This window comes from Parasteatoda tepidariorum, chromosome 2 (assembly GCF_043381705.1).
Source record: "Parasteatoda tepidariorum isolate YZ-2023 chromosome 2, CAS_Ptep_4.0, whole genome shotgun sequence".
NCBI classification, from domain to species: Eukaryota; Metazoa; Arthropoda; class Arachnida; order Araneae; family Theridiidae; genus Parasteatoda; species Parasteatoda tepidariorum.
In genome coordinates this window covers 21,066,600-21,083,379 of record NC_092205.1, presented here as the reverse complement: position 1 = coordinate 21,083,379, position 16,780 = coordinate 21,066,600, and the positions used below count along the sequence as shown (strand labels likewise).

The 16,780-nt window shown below is 26.1% G+C and overlaps 1 protein-coding gene across 3 annotated transcripts in view; it reads right to left on the bottom strand.

Annotated features, from left to right (window-relative positions):
• The window catches only part of LOC107455279 (C-type lectin domain containing ema), a 45,418-nt gene extending 28,893 nt beyond the window's left edge, over positions 1–16,525 (bottom strand). Inside the window, exons 1-11 of one of the 3 annotated variants that reach the window (XM_043046956.2) lie at positions 16,258–16,525; positions 11,418–11,546; positions 9,621–9,754; positions 8,962–9,029; positions 8,627–8,707; positions 7,221–7,326; positions 5,935–6,087; positions 5,598–5,721; positions 2,650–2,839; positions 2,250–2,300; positions 948–1,049 (exon numbers count right to left, since the gene is read on the bottom strand). In XM_043046956.2, the coding sequence (XP_042902890.1) occupies positions 948–1,049; positions 2,250–2,300; positions 2,650–2,839; positions 5,598–5,721; positions 5,935–6,087; positions 7,221–7,326; positions 8,627–8,707; positions 8,962–9,029; positions 9,621–9,754; positions 11,418–11,546; positions 16,258–16,331 (1,212 nt within the window). In that variant the 5' untranslated portion in view covers positions 16,332–16,525. The remainder of the gene's footprint in view (positions 1–947; positions 1,050–2,249; positions 2,301–2,649; positions 2,840–5,597; positions 5,722–5,934; positions 6,088–7,220; positions 7,327–8,626; positions 8,708–8,961; positions 9,030–9,620; positions 9,755–11,417; positions 11,547–16,257) is intronic. The other 2 variants (XM_043046957.2, XM_071177279.1) reach the window with 2 other exon arrangements.
• Positions 16,526–16,780: the final 255 nt, after the last annotated feature.

Genomic DNA, 16,780 nt, shown 5'->3' with positions numbered 1-16,780 from the left:
GGTTTTTGTACTTTCATACTATTTTGTTGTTGTCAAAACTTGTAATTTTGTCACAAGTTCTGATACAAATTTTTATGCCTAGAAAATTGAAAAGATTAGCTAATGACCTAATTTGGCTAAAATTGCAGCTTTCTCATACATACAGCAAATTATATTTTTCGAAGCTAATATTATGCAAATGTGAGAAAAGGGAACATTTTGGAGCAGGTTGAAGCAATTATATCAAAGTAGTAGCAATTTAAGACAAGCCAAATTTATAACAGACACCTAAACAATTACTGCTTCTGAAAATACTTATCTCTACTAGATTTTGAATTATATCATTTTATAACATCTCTAACATAATAACCACGACACAGCAAAGGTAATCTTTTTTCTAAAGAAAGAAGAAATGCAAGAAATTAAAAATTTTCTAAACATTAGATGTTAATTTAAAAATTTGGGAAGAAAAATGAATTTTTTTTTGCACTTAATTAGAAATAATCTATGGCCTGTATAGCACCAATATATTTTAAGTCATAAATTGTTAGACTACTTTAGTAAATATAAGTGCAAATTCTCCTGTCAAGAAAAGTTTTTCCATTAAACACACAGAAAAACTAGTTTACAGTGTAAGAGGCTGAACCCTAAACTCAGTCAACAAGTTTTAACAGTTTAAATTCACTACACTAATAAAATAGAAAAATTTCTAATTACTGAATAATTAGTTATACAAATGTAATTCTAACCATAAAAAAATCAAATGTTTTAAAAGATAACTTTACAAATACAATAAAAAAATTATTTCATGATTTAATAGCCAAAGCACAAAAGTTACAAATATTTGAAAATAGCAAATTCAAACAATAAACAAATCTATTATCATTAAAATAGTTAATTAGAAAATTTTTGTATGTAAACAATTAATAAGAAGAATCCTTTATGAGGATTTTAAAAGTGCTACTTACAACAATATTTTGTGAGCCATTTGCAAATAGTGACATCTTTGCATTAAGTATAATATTTGCAAGTTTTTGAACAAGAGGCTTGTGAGATACTATCAGAAAAACCTACAGAATAAGATATTTTTTCAATAGGAAAATTCAACAACATAAAATCCATTAACTATTTTCAAATGTATTAAATGAAAAATGTCATGGGTTCAGGTAAAAAAATAACTCCAGTCAATTTTTTTATGTAAAAATAATTGGACACATTATTAGGACATTGTTTTCCAATAAGCAATTGATCCATGAAAAATGTTCTTAAAGCACTTTCAATTGATGTACAAACTCAGAAAAATATCAAATTTAAAAATATAAAAAAATCAATATAGTGCAACATTTATTCAAAAANTAAAATCCATTAACTATTTTCAAATGTATTAAATGAAAAATGTCAGGAACAATGTCATGGGTTCAGGTAAAAAAATAACTTCAGTCAATTTTTTTATGTAAAAATAATTGGACACATTATTAGGACATTATTTTCCTATATGCAATTGATCCATGAAAAATGTTCTAAAAGCACTTTCAATTGATGTACAAACTCAGAAAAATATCAAATTTAAAAATATAAAAAAATCAATATAGTGATCAAATATAAATCAATATAAAAATCAATATATTATTCCAAAAAGACATAAAAAATAATGGCAATAAAAGAACATGAAGACATGAATCAACACCAGTTTGTTGGAACCAAGAGAAGTTGTAAAACTGTTACATTACACTAAAAAAAAAAGAGATAAGAGGTATTTATCATAGATATAGCTAACACTATTAACTGATTTTTATTTAGTCTTTTATTAATTGCCCTGGTCAGAGACTAGTAACTCAAGTTATTTTAAAATAGTTATTATATTATTCATATAGTAATTTGTAAGACTTGAGCTAAACCATTAACTTTTCATTCCCCTCCTGGTAAATTTTACATACTTTACTACAGAATGCTCAATTACATTCTTGAATCATGCAAAAAACTTAGCACATCTAAATCCAAAAATACAGTTTTAAAAGCATTTTTATTTCATTAATTTAAAATTAACAGTTCTAAGAAGAAGAAAAAAAACAGGAAAAAAATTACCTAGATTGAATGTTAAAAAGAAAGTATTTGTTCAATTCGAGAACAATTTTGTTTCAAACATTCTGATCAATCTAAATTAAACATCCTTTTTATTATTTATCACAACAGTTTTTTTTCATAATGAAAGACACAAACAATATTACAATGATTATTAACACTAGAACTAAGAATTAGTATTACTTTACCTGAGACAGCAAAAATAGAGACACTATAGGACTAACTCTAGACTTTTCTTCCTGTAAAATTTAAAAGAAGAAAATTAGCTTATATCAGAAATATATGTTGAAATATATAGTATAATAGACTGTATATACAATATTAATAGACTGTAGTAAAAAAACATAAATAAAAAATACATAAATAAAAAGTTAAAGACTAAATTAGCATACACGAGAAAAGATATTGAAATATATATTACAATATTATTTAGCTGTAGTAAAAATAAAATAAATTGTATCCAAAAGTTATCGGCAAAAATTAATTTATTTAGGTTGTAATTTGTATTATTTTATCCTTTAATTTAATTTTAGTTATGATAAACTTCATTCAATATGAAATAACATAAATTAATGGTAAACTGTTTACCTCAGGACTTGAATTAGGAATTTTTTGTACAAGAGAATATACATATAATGGAACCAGTAATTTATTCAACAAATGATCAGTAAGAACATCATTCAAAGCTTCAATATGAAGGCACAATATATCATTCAGATAATGCAGATGATCTAAATGCTCAGCAACTAGGTCAGCCAATTTAGTTTGCACTTGTAATCTACAAAACATGAAAATTTTAATTTAGTATTTCTGAAAAGTGCAAAAAAATTTATTTATATAGTTTATGCTTTTCCATTAGAGTTACCTTTTCACTATAACAACTTATAAATTAAATCCCATTTTTACACCATAAATGTAATATTATTTCAATGCCCTATAGTAGTGTTTCCCAAACTTATGACTTTTGTGTACCCTTTCTAAATATTTCGTAAAGTTGCGTACCACTAATAAAAAAAATTATGTATTTTTTACTAGTTAAAAAAATTTTTTTTTTTTAATTTTCATTTGTTGCAAGATATTTTGCATAAGAACATGTATCCAAGTTAAACTGTTCCCGTACCCCTGGGGGTACGTATACCACACTTTGGGAAACACTGCCCTATAGAACATCCACACTAAGGCATTCATTTCAATATTTCAGTGAAACAAAAATTACTTTACACTGATAATAAAAAGTGTATATTGCATCATAATGTAGAAAACGGTAGGAAGTACCACGTGAATTCCTGAATTTAAAAGGATGCACTCACATTAATTATAATTTTTTGCTTTCAAAACGTTCAAAATAAATTTATTAATTTTCCTTTTCTTACTTGAAAATTTTATTGGCTCTTTCTGTGAAATGCTAGTCTCTTTGAGTGGTTTATTTTTGAATTAAAACAGATGTTTAATATTATATTTTAAAGGGTACTTTTACTTGGTTCCTTTTAAAGTAAAAATTTTCTTTGTTAAAATTGGTATAGTATCTTTCAGCTATGAATAAATATTTACAGAATTTTTAAGAACACAGGATATTTACGTCTATTTTCACCTAGAAAAAAAGGACTATTATATCCAGCAATGACTGAAAAATCATTTGCCTAAAATGAAAATGAATGAAATTTCTGAATGAGTGATAGAAATTGTAAAATCACAGTTGCACAGAAAATTTTTCTTGACGGAAAACAGAAAAATGTTTGACAAAATGCTCTGAGTTTAAACAGATATAAAAGCTCATAGTCAAGAGTTTATTTTAAGTTATGGATAACTATATAACAAAAATCATAAAAATAATGTGTTTTAAGACAATTTACAACATTTTTAAAAGTAAGAATTGAAATCATGGGTGAAAGTTGTAAAATTTTTAAAGGAAAGAAATATTAAAATAATAAGACAGGGATGTGATTGACAAAAACACAAAAAAGAGGAAGTTTATAACTGTANTGACATGTGAAGAAAGGTTTATTGGGGGCTTCAATACTTTCGCTCCGCGGAAGAAAAAAATTTTCAACAAAATATTATTTACTGCATAAAAAATTTTTCCGCGCGGAAATTTATGAGAAAAGAGCGGAAGATATGGAAAAATCTGAAAAAAGCGGAAATCAGCGGATCCGCGGAAGAATCACATCCCTGAATAAGATCAAAGCTTTTAAGTAAAAAAAGACGATTCATTAAACTTATATCATTAGATCAAAAGATTAGTTTGCTGTTTGCTCTATTTTTTTCACATTTATTCAATTTTAGAATAAAAATCGTAATATTTATATACCCAATTTTTTTAAATTGTACAAAAAATTCAAAAAGAAAAACAAAACAAAACTATTATTCATTGTTGTTGTTTTAATAACAAGCTAGGCGAAAATCGATTCAAATAAAACTCAACTGACAGATTTTTATATAATAAATAACTATTCCTTATATACTTTTATACTGTTTGTTCTCATTCAGTCTAAAGGTCTTTTCAATTTTTTCAAAAGACAAACTTTATTAATCTATTTATTGTACACTTTTGAATTACCCTTAACTACTTTTAAACACAGGCATCATTTAAAAAAGATGCTGTTTCACCTTTTTCATTCACTAACAATTTCATAGTTATTTTTTTTCAATAAATCAATCAATGCGAAAACCTTAGGAAAAGAATAAGAAGAAAAATTTCAATAAGCTCAGAAGATGGATAATATTTAACAAAACAAACATAATTTAAAGCAAATTTAATTCCTACATTTTTTCTATATTTTTTTATTTTTTACCCTGAAACATCTGTTGAAAATAGACATTAATAGGCTTTATTAAAGCATATACATGCACAATATACTTACATTGATTTTTAGTTAAGAAAATAAACACTAGCTCTACAAGAGAGCTTTTCTAATGTGTCCACTATATGTCGTACTATGCATAAAAATCTATCATAATCATTCAACAGCTACAAATATCAATTCTGGTGTTGCACGATTGCATGCAACTTAGATATAGTTTGTGTTTGCAGATAAAAATAAACCAAGCAATAAAAATATGCAGGCCGAATCAAGTTAAACATTTTTTAAAAAAAATGATTTCCCCTGTGTTAATAGCTAATCTTTCATCTTCATAAATTAAATTTTTATTTCCTCTAAGTTGAATTTTTAAGTACATACATTATATTTACATACATAATTGATATATATGTAGTTAATCTATATCTACATACACAACATCTCCATACTTTAACACATTCTATGCAGATAAATTTTAATAATTTTTCAGTGTTGCAGATCAAATACAAAGATTCTGCTACTAGTTTTGGTGCAAGTTTGCAGGGGTTTTACAGAATTATAAAAACTTGCAATTAGAAAAAAAAACATGCTAGAAGATACATGGTGTAAAGAAATATTATATTAAGAAACCAACATAACATTTTCATCTATTAAGATTAATGATAAAAAAAATGGGTGTATCATGGTATTAATAGTAATTATCATTCATAACAGTTGATAAGCAAAATAAACACTTACTCAGATGCTGATTTAACACACTTATCTAATTCCATCACATGTTGTCCGATGAAATAAACCAGATTAGAAAAATATGGTGCAGCAGTTTTATCTCTGATAAATTTTAGCATGGCTTTATCATCCACTGAAAGAAAAAAAGACATAACTTAAAAACCCATCTACAGGGATAATTGAATGTATAGATATAGCTCAAAAATTTAAGCATTTTCAAAAGGTCTATGTATTTACCAAATTCAAGGTATCAAAATAGTTTTAAAATTTCCCTTTTTATACGGAAAAAGGTGCAAGTCAAAAGTGCTTTATGATATTACATACCTTTTACCTTTATATTACATACCTTTTAATACTTTTTGAGATTTCTCTATAAAGAACAAATTTTTCTCAGCTTCGCTGCTATTGTAGACCATATGCTGGCCGGTTATATTTTGCATTCTTTCTTTTTCAAATTTTGTATTGAAAACTTTTTCCCATTTTAAAAAGTTAGTAACTTCTAAAGTCAAGAAAAAAAATTAACAAAAGTTATAATCATGTGGGTGGTTTTATTTAGAAATTAGGGTTAGTGGAATTACTTTATAACAGTTGAACAAATATTACCACTATGTACTTCTTGTAGAATTTGTTAATGTTTGTTTAGACTTAAATACCAAACTGTTTTTTGAAACGCAGAATGTTTAGTTTATCAAAACATAAACAATACTTTAGTAATTGTAAAAAAAAACTGTTTCTAACATACCATAAATGTCTAAATTAATTTTTTTACACAATCATCAAGTTTACTTCTGCAGTTCTTAACTCTGGTGGTATAAAGAACATCTGTGGTACATGGTAAACTCAAAATCAATTATTTGAATATTAAAACTAAATATGGTAAACTCAAAATTAATTACTTAATTATTTTGACTTTGAATTTCATGATGGATAAAAAATATAAAGTCACCTAAAGTAACCATCCCTGGGAGGCCTCATAATTTTTATTGCCTTCTTTTCTAAAATTTAAATTAATGCGAATAAAAAACTTTCTGCAAACACAAAATCTAAATAAAAATACTTTCTTTGCGCATTGATTAACTCGTTCACTAGTTTCATCGTTAAGCACTTTTTAAAAACGCTACACACTCTGTGCACAAACATTACATTTAATGATGTTTCATTCATTACTATATTTCACTTTCTCATTTATCTTTTAAATATTACCTAAACCATTTATTTAGCATTTAATGTTTCACTTATATGTAGGTATACATAATGTGGTTTATGGTATTTCAAAATAAACAATTTTATAAAACATATACAGGTTAATGTTAAGAACAGCTAAAAAATTAAAAAATAAAATAAAAATACAATTCGATAACTTAATAAAGCATGTTGAGTTAATTCCTGGCAATTTTAAATATACATGTATTTTTAAACATACTTACCAGAATTAAAGAACAATTAAAAAAAAGAAATAATAATGACATAAAATTTGACTAGTTTAAACAATATTATACATCTATATAGCATTATATAACATGCGTTTAAGAATTCAAATAGCTATAAGTATACAATTTTACTTTTTCTTACCATTTCTATAAGCAAATCAAAAGTTTTTGAGCAGTATTGGATAGTTGTGATATGTCTTACCTTTGAACACATTTAAAGTTAATGTTCGTACAGCAATTCGCACCATACTTTCACTGTGTTTAAAAAATTTAATTGCTTCATTGTAGAGAGGAAAATCATTTGTGTGCTGTAAAGAAATAAATAATTATTTAATTACATAATAAAATATAAAGAATGATTTCACAAAACAAGAAAGGAAAATATTTTTAATATATTTATTTGTGAATCATTATGAGACAGTTGTAACATAGTTTATTCAAAAAATAACAACTTCATTAATATATAATTAATGAAATTAATAATCTAAATTAGATAAGACATTGGACATAACAGTTTTCCTACAACTAGCACTGCAAACTTTTATAAGGAGACAACAATAAAATAACAGTGAAGATGGCTTTACGATACATTCCCGTCTTATATGTTGATATTAATTTTTAATCTTGTACTGTTTCTTTTTCCTGTCTTTAATAAATGTTTGAGATTGCTTATGAAAATAAGATTACTTCTTAGTGAAAATTCACAATAAAAGTTAACACTAACCAGACAATTACTCAAATTTTTTTTACTTACTTTCAGTAATAAATTACAGTTTTTATTTTAAAAATATTTAATTACATTATTAAAATTCATTCTTTAAATAAATATGAAAACAAAATGAAGTAAGTTGCAATTATTAATAGTAACTTTTTTCCATAACGTTTAAGTATTTTAAAAACAAAGAGGTCATCGAATACTTGATTGAGATCAAATACTTCATTAGAGAAATATTTATCACTATAAACAAACATAAAGACAATTAATATCCCTTTACCAATTTATATTTTTGCTTCCAACAAACAACTGGAAAGCATTAACATCACACATTAATAAGATACACACAAAAAGATATAATTTTAAAATTAATCATTGTGGAGCATTAGAATTCTATCAGAATGAAATACAGCAATTTATATGTCTTACAAATCATGAAAAAATTATAATTCAAGGGATAGGTGCTTAGGCTAGAATGCAGGAAGATAACGGATGCAAGAGAATTTTTTTGGTTCACACCCATAGAGAAAAAAATTAAAGGAAAACTCCATCAACTATGGATTGCTTGAATTGATGTGAATCTCAACACCTTGAAAGTTCAAAATTTAAAATAAATAAATAAATAAAAAATAAAAACTATTGCATTAATTAGGAATGTCCAGAGAAAGCTACTGGATGAGAAAGATTGAGAGGGTAAGTCATTAACTTCCCTATCTTTCTCATTTATTTGATCCTGGTTTCCTTCCTCTCTTTCCTGGGATGAAGAAAGAAGGAAAGGAAAGTAATACTATCATAATACTGCCACTAGTTACATATACAATGCTAATAATTTTAAATAAAACAATAAAAAAATTCAATGAAAATTTTTTATTCAAAATATTACATTAACTTACTTCATTGTAGAAAAAGTGAATAGTATGAGTATTGAGCTTCAAGGACAATGTCTTCAAAAATGAAATGTAATAAGCCATTACCTATGAAAAGAAAATTGAAAAGATTTAAATAATATTCTAATTGGAAAAAAACAAACATCCAACCATCAATAAATACTAATTTAATAAACGAAATACTGCATTTTCAAACCAATGTTGGAATTCAAAAAATATAATATTGAGACCAAGCATGTAATGGCATAATCTATTTCACAAGATTATCATAAGATCATGAAATTACAAGCTTTAAGTCATTCACAACTAAATTGCGAACAAAACATAAAAGGAAAACTTACTTCTTCATCTGAGAAATCAAATTTATGGACAATTATGGAATTCACATGATTGTTTGACAATAGATAATCTGAAATTTTTAAAAAAGGAGGCTTTATAAAAAAACAATTCACAATTGTTTATACAGAACATTTTAGAAGAAAAAAAAGAAACATTACGCTTCCTATATATTATCACAATTTTTGAAAAATATTGTGTTTTAAAGGAGGTGGTTTTTATTTTTATTTTAACCGGTCTTTTATGATTGATTTTTTTAAAAAAAACTTTTCTCGGCCGGTTTAGAAACATTGCAAAGGCTCACAGCTAAAAAAAATTTACATTCTATAATGCAAAACATGATCCACACACACACAAAAAAAAAAAGAGAAAAAGAGTTTAAACCATTAAAGTCAGGAGGGTTAAAATAACCAGATACAACATGTGATAAGGAAAATTTTAAGACAGAACAGATCCTTACAAAACTTTTTATTCAATTTAATATGTTTAACCTAGGGAGTGTGTTTAAAAACGGCCTTGTCAACATGCAATCATTCTAAAAATCTATCCACATAAAGCATTTTAGTAAAACGCTTAATCATTATTATTTTAAAACAAAGTGTTTTAGTTTAAAGCTCTTTAAATTTTGTTTCTATATACATACAAACATACACATTATACTTACATAGAGATGTTTCATTTCTAATGTTTTCAAACAAAATATTCAAAGTTTGCAATAATTGAACACAAACATAACGTCCACATTTCTGTTTCATTATCTTCAAAAAAAATGAGAGCATATTCTTTTCCAGGAAAAAGCTAAATAATTATAAAATATAAAATCATCTTAGAGAATATATTTTTAAATTATAAAATACAATATTTGAATGATAATATACAATAATTCACAAAAAGTAATGAAAACATGGGTTTATTTGAATTCGGCATTTTGTCATTTCAAATTACGTTTTTAAAATGGTTCAAAAATTATTATGATTACAATTCAAAATTTTTTACTATTATAACATAAAACAATATTATAAAATAAAATAATATTGTAAAATAAATAATTCTCTAAAATTATTTTAACACAGAATTATCTTTAGATAAACCAATTCTACAATTGAGAGCAGAAATTATCAATTTTCTTAAAAAGCTATGATAAAATATGCAAAAAAGAAAATTAGCCGACAAAAATATATGTTTATTCAGAGAAAGTATGTTTTTGTGTCTAATTTTGTAACCTAAAATATTGCAAGCACTAATTAATTAGCATATTTGAGGTCACCCCCTCACTCAAACCATTAAGATTGAGTCATAGAACATTATCTTTTTATAAAAATGGTAAAAAAAAATTCCGTGATGGTGACAAATTTTCCGCAAATGGTGGTCGCACTTTCGTGCGTATTACACAGTCTACAGTTTTAAATAACACACCACTTAATAGTAAAGAATTTTATTGTTGCTTGTAATTATCGCATAATTATAGTTATATTCTATTCTTCCAAGGATGCCAACTACTCCACCAGGGTTCCCACTCAATTTCAGATAAAAAATTCCCTGACTTTTCCAGGTAAATTTCAATGAAAATCCATACCATATTTTATCTATACTACAAAATTTATCACTAGAAAATTTGGATTTTTTTATTTGTTATGCCAAGTTTTAGATTTTTTGTGTAAAATATATATCATTATATGAGGAAGGAAGCAATTCAGTACGTCTAAAATGTAAAATTTTTACAATAAATAATTGTAATAGATGTTAGAATTATTTAACTCGAATCTCAATGACTGAGTATTGCTATAGACAATTTTAAGACTGGTTTCTTTCCAGGAATAATGAAGGAATTTTCCAGGTTTTTGTAAGAAAATTGCAAATTTCCCTAACTATTCCCTGATTTTTAGAGTTGAAATAAAATTCCCTGACAATTCCAGGTTTTCCCTGACTCGTGGGAACCCTGTCCACTTTCTGTTAAAGATTTCATAGAGTGGTAGCATATTTAAAAAAAAATTTTTTTTTTAGTTGTTTCCTCCTCTGAATAAAGGAGTAAAATCGAACGCCAGCAATAACATGACAAACGATTTCTTAAATAAATATGTTGCCAAAAAAGGATTTTATATAGATACACTTTTATTTATCTACTCATTGAAAACAATTTTATAAAATTATGTTTCGGGAAACGATATATTTGAACATTATAAGTTTATTTGTTGGTCATACGTAGCAGCGAGCAAAATAACTTTAGATCATAATTTCTAAACTATGAATGATACATTAAAACATCAATTTTTTTAATCACCAGAAAAGTTATTCCCCACAAAGCAGAGCAAGTTGACATCTGTTTTTTAACTAATAACCACTATGTTACTTTTCTGGTAATACAAACATTGAAAAATACTTTAGAAATAATACTAACATTAGAAATAATACAAGCAAATACACACAAATAATACATTAGAAATTGTTTAAAAATGCTTACTCAAAAACAGTACTATCATTTTGATCTCCCCAAATAAGAATTTCAGCTATTGATCGCAAAGTTTCAACAAGCAAGCTCTTGTTTTGCTCATTCACAGTTTGATTTTTATACAGCACATGATAGAGGTACCTACAAAAAAAAAAGACAAAAAATAAAAAAATTCATAAATACAACATAAAACAAATAAACAATTTTAGGATACTTAACACAATTCAACCGCTACCTTAATGGGTTATCAGCATGGTTATCTACCTTAATGGGTTATCAGTTATTTAGCATGTGAGGTTATTACCATGAATTTTAACATCTTTAAAAAATATATTTGTAACAAGGTTCTTACATGTTAAAAAGAAACATGTTTGTATCACGGACCTTTTTCTCAAGAATTTTTTTTTGTTGTTTTTGCCATTTCTATAAACGTCTTAAAACTAAAGTATAAATTAAGGAAGTATAGTAAGCAAGAACTTGGAACATTGTTATAATAATCTTATAAGCATAAAAGTAATCATGATTATTTTAAAATTTAATGCCCTAAAATTTTTTATACATGCTTTTTATAACGTTTATCATATACTGATGAATAAATTAGCCTAAAATAAAACATTTATACATTAATGTATTATCATTGGTCTTATGACTTTATAATAATTAAACATTCATATAATGTTCTTATCTTATTTTTAAATTTTTTCTTCTTATTTCTAATACATTATTGATAATCATTTTTGAAAATCATATTTTTATACTCTTATTTTATTTCAATAACTAGTGCAGGGGAAATTTGATCTAAGTACACATACAAAGTAAAATGTTCTTTTTAAGTGTAATTCTTGTAATTAAATGGCAAAGCAATAATATAGATAAGGACTCATAGTTGACAAAAAAAATATATATATCAGCATTTTTCAGATAAATCAGAACAGTGTATAGATCCTGACCACTCTTAAAAATTTTAAACTAAAAAAGATATAATGTACCATTTAAATATAATAAATTCAAATTTTACAAAAAATATAACAAAATATACCTACTATTTTTAATTTCAGAATAACTTTGCTTAAAACAGAAAGTTTTTAGAGTTTTTATATAATTTTTTAATGAAATGTTGAAAAGTTTAATTAATAAGTAATAGTTTAAAATCAATATAATCTAAAAATTTTCATAATATTTTTGCATTAAAAAATTTCTGTATTAATTTGGTAATATTCCCTCTAACCAATATTTAATAAAAAATTCATAAGGAATTTCAAGACTTCTTTTATCAAACAATTAAGTAATATTTCATTAACCTGCAAACCACATTTGAGTGAATATTCAACATTTTTACCCCTATAAATGTAATTTTGAAAAGAAAAAAATCAATCAGAAACCTCGTAAAAAATACCATGATTTAATAAAAATACTAAAAGGAGATTGCTAATTAAAAATAATTGCAAACAATGGAAAGATCCTCTACAATTAATCCATATTTATTCTTATTTTTCTTCGATATCAGTTATTGTAAGGTATAAATATTTAAAGAGGCATAATCAAATGACATCATTCTAGCTTCTTTTATTATTTTTTTTATAGCATTGGTAATTCAATGTTATCCCTTACTTTTATTTATCTAAATTTATCTTCCTCTCGTCTCCTTAGGCGGTCAAACAAATTTCACCTTGTTTTGCAAACTAGAGTTTGAACTCAGATTATTTATTTAGCAATAAGGGATCTAATTTCTGGACATTCTTATAACTTTTCATAGTAATTAAACATTTTGACTAATGATAGTAAAAAAAGTCAAAATTTTTCAGAGACAATTGTTCTGTAGGAGAAAATATATAATCATTATATAATCATTGACAAAATTACATCACCATGTTATCCAACATTGGTTTCTGAGCCTTAAGAAGATGCAGTTGCAATAAAGTTATAGCATACATTGATATAAAATAGTGTAATAACTCATATCAGTATAGATAGCTTGTTTAATGGTTAGTGACTTGCTCATATATAAGAAATATGCATTATCAGTGTTTTCACTACAGCGCGAGAGTCTTACATATTTTTTTCTTTTCTCACATTAAAAAATTATTATCGTGAGAAATTCACGCATTCTATAAATTAATTTCAAAATTCACTAATTTCTCGCATTTTGGAAAAAGCTTCGAATTACGCCTCTTAGAATAAAATCCGTTTCACTTTCCTTCCTCGATCTTTCATCATTTTCAACATCTGCCCCGTAATCTAGCTTCCCTATTTACCAGTATTGTTCAGAACCTTTTCGAACAACAGAACACAACCACGGAACCCTTTTCAGAACACATTTCTCTGCAACCATGTACCATAGGTAAGGTTTCTTCATGTAAGACGTTCATATTTTTTATGCATTTATGTAAGATGGACAAATACCTTGTAAAGGCAAAATCTTCTATGATGATGTACCAAAAATATTCAATGCTTTAAAAAATAGAAGACGTTAAAATTGTATTATAAGTAATTATTGTATTATAAGTATAAATTGTATTATAAGAAATGATTTTTTTTCAAGAGTTTTTGTGTTTTTTTAGTTTTTAGAAATCTCACCCTGTTTTAGAGAAAGGGTGAGAAATTCTCACCCATTTTTTTTCCATGATGAAAACACTGATTATGCGATGTCTAAGATTAGTTATAATACAGAAATTATAATTACTTATAATAGATATAAATAATAAACCACTAGAAATAGATAAATAAACATGGTTAATTGTTTCTACCATTTTCGCCATTGTTTTTACTGGTAAAAACTAAATTTTTACCATGTCACTGCAAAAACTCAAACCTAGTTAACAGGAAGGAAAGAAATTTTCTGTGGCTAATATTCTCTCATAACAGTTGTTTTTTTTTTTGTTGTTGTTTGTTTGAAATTGCCCTCCCTACAAAAAAAATATAACTAAAAACTTATCTAACATTTCTCAAATAAAAAAGATATTTATAATTTTTTCTTCAGTTTTTAAAGGACTCGGTTTTCTTCATTTTTCAATCTCTGTGGAATAATCTCAGTGTTTTCACTACAGAGCGAGAAGCCGAGAATCTCACATATTTTTTTTCTTTTCTCGCAATAAAAAATGATAAACGTGAGAAGTTCGCGCACTCTATTAATCAATTTCAAAATGCGCGAATAATGGAAAAAATTTCGTCTTTTGCCAGTTTGAATAAAATTTGTTTCACTTTTCTTCCTTGATCTTTCATTATTTTGAGCATCGGTCCTTGTTATCTAGCTTCCCTATTTACCAGTATTGTTCAGAACCGGTGCGAACAACAGAACACCCCCCCTCGAACCACGGAACCCCTTTTAGAGCACATTTCTCTGCAACCACTTGTTCACCGTAGGTAAGGTTTCTTCATGTAAGACGTTTATATTTTTTGTGCATGAATGTAAGATGAACGAATACCTTGTTACGGCGACATCTTCTACTCCGTAGCGGACAAATGAAAAAAATTTCAGTATAAACGGTCAAAACGAAACAAATACGGATATTTTTCAACCAAATAAATATAATAGCTGTTGAAAAAGTAGATATAGAACATTTTCCACATGATGATGCAGCAAAAATATTCAATTAGAAGATGTTAAAAATGTATTATAATTAAAGAAATAATTTTTTATCCAAGTCTATTTTTTTTTTAATTTTTAGAAATCTCACTTAACTTTTTGAAATCTCAACCAGTTCTCTCCCATTTATTTTTTGTAATGAAAACACTGAATCTATTTGATGAATTTCATTTATTAAAAGGCAGTCTTGACAAACAATGTTAGTTAACATTGTTTCTTCTACAGAAGGTGCAGAAAAAAAAAAGCTTTCAACTTCTAATTACTTTTATCATTTTGTTTAATGAGCTTTTCATTCATGAATGGCTATCAAAAATTGTCCAAACACAAACATTTACATTTTGAAAAGTACAACTGCATTTGCAATTAACTCAAAAATGTCAGTAACTCTAATTGATAGAGATGGATTTTGAGATTTGTATACGAAATACCATTGATGTGGTAACCTGGAGATTGCGTGCGTCACTCACAAAACTAGATAAAATTGTGATGTGTAATTTCTTAATCAGTTTAAGAAGTAGTAAAAAATATGATAAATAATATGATATTAAAATATGGTAAATAAAAAAACGAGGTTGACAAAAAAGTAATCAGCTGTAAATCGTAATCCCAATGGTAATTCGAAACTCATTTTACAGAGAATTGAAATGTGATTTTCATAACACATTAACATAATTAACAACGCTTACTTCACAAATCACCTTGAAACGTCTTTACTTATAGAGGCTTCAATAGCAGTAACACAAATAACAAAAAACAGAACTTTCTTTAAAGAAGCTGAATTTCTGATTTTTCTTCAAAATCAGAAATTCAGCTTCATCAGAGCAGAAATTTGAGAATTTTCGGTAGTATTAAAAAAGAAAAACACATTCGAATTCTGGTATTTAAATAAAATACAATTACTCCTGCTATTATTCTATGTAAAAAAAATAATAAAATTGCAGCCTTTAACTTTTAAATTCGACAAAAATTTTCAAAAGAGCTGCCGGAATTTCTACAATCCATTTTCGCTAAATCAGATTCATTCTGCATTCCTGTGGTTTAATAGCGCCGATAGTAGATTCATTCGATATTTTTTTTGTAATAAAATAGATCCTTCATAATTTTTTAATTCCATTATCCCGTTTCCCCACACATATACAACAAAATAAGATTCAAGGTTACTAGATCATGAAAACAATTAGAAAATTTAAAATGAAACTAATATTTGTGAAATTTAAGTTGCATAAGAAACCTTCATAATTTATTACGTCTAAATTAAAGGCTTACTTCAAGTGCTCTAATGAGTGAGGGTTCTTAGGTTTCCACATTCCGCCAGAAAACCAACCTTTACCACGAAACATAATTGCTAGAATACATTTAAAATATTAATAAATAATAAGTTAATTAAATTATACTCGAATATTCTGGCTAAATATAGATACAAAAATAAAAACACTTTCCTCATACATAAAACAACACAAAAAGTAAACAATCGATCACGATTACGGTTTACGAGTGAGAGAAAAAGGATGCAGAATCGTCATGTGCGTTCTAAAGTAAGCAGAAAAGTTGACTAATTGATTTAAGTCGCATTTTCACTGCATTAGATTCACACACCTCAAACCGCTACTGAGGATGAATGAGACCCTTTTCTCTAGAAAGAGATCGGAGGTGCGTGAATCACATTAAACTAAATCATTTCCCAAATTGAATTCATATTCAGGAAAATATTACTTTTTAAACTATTAGTTTCATTCAAAGTTATATGTTTTTTGCATTAAGGGATCATTCTCCTGGATCAGGGTGGATC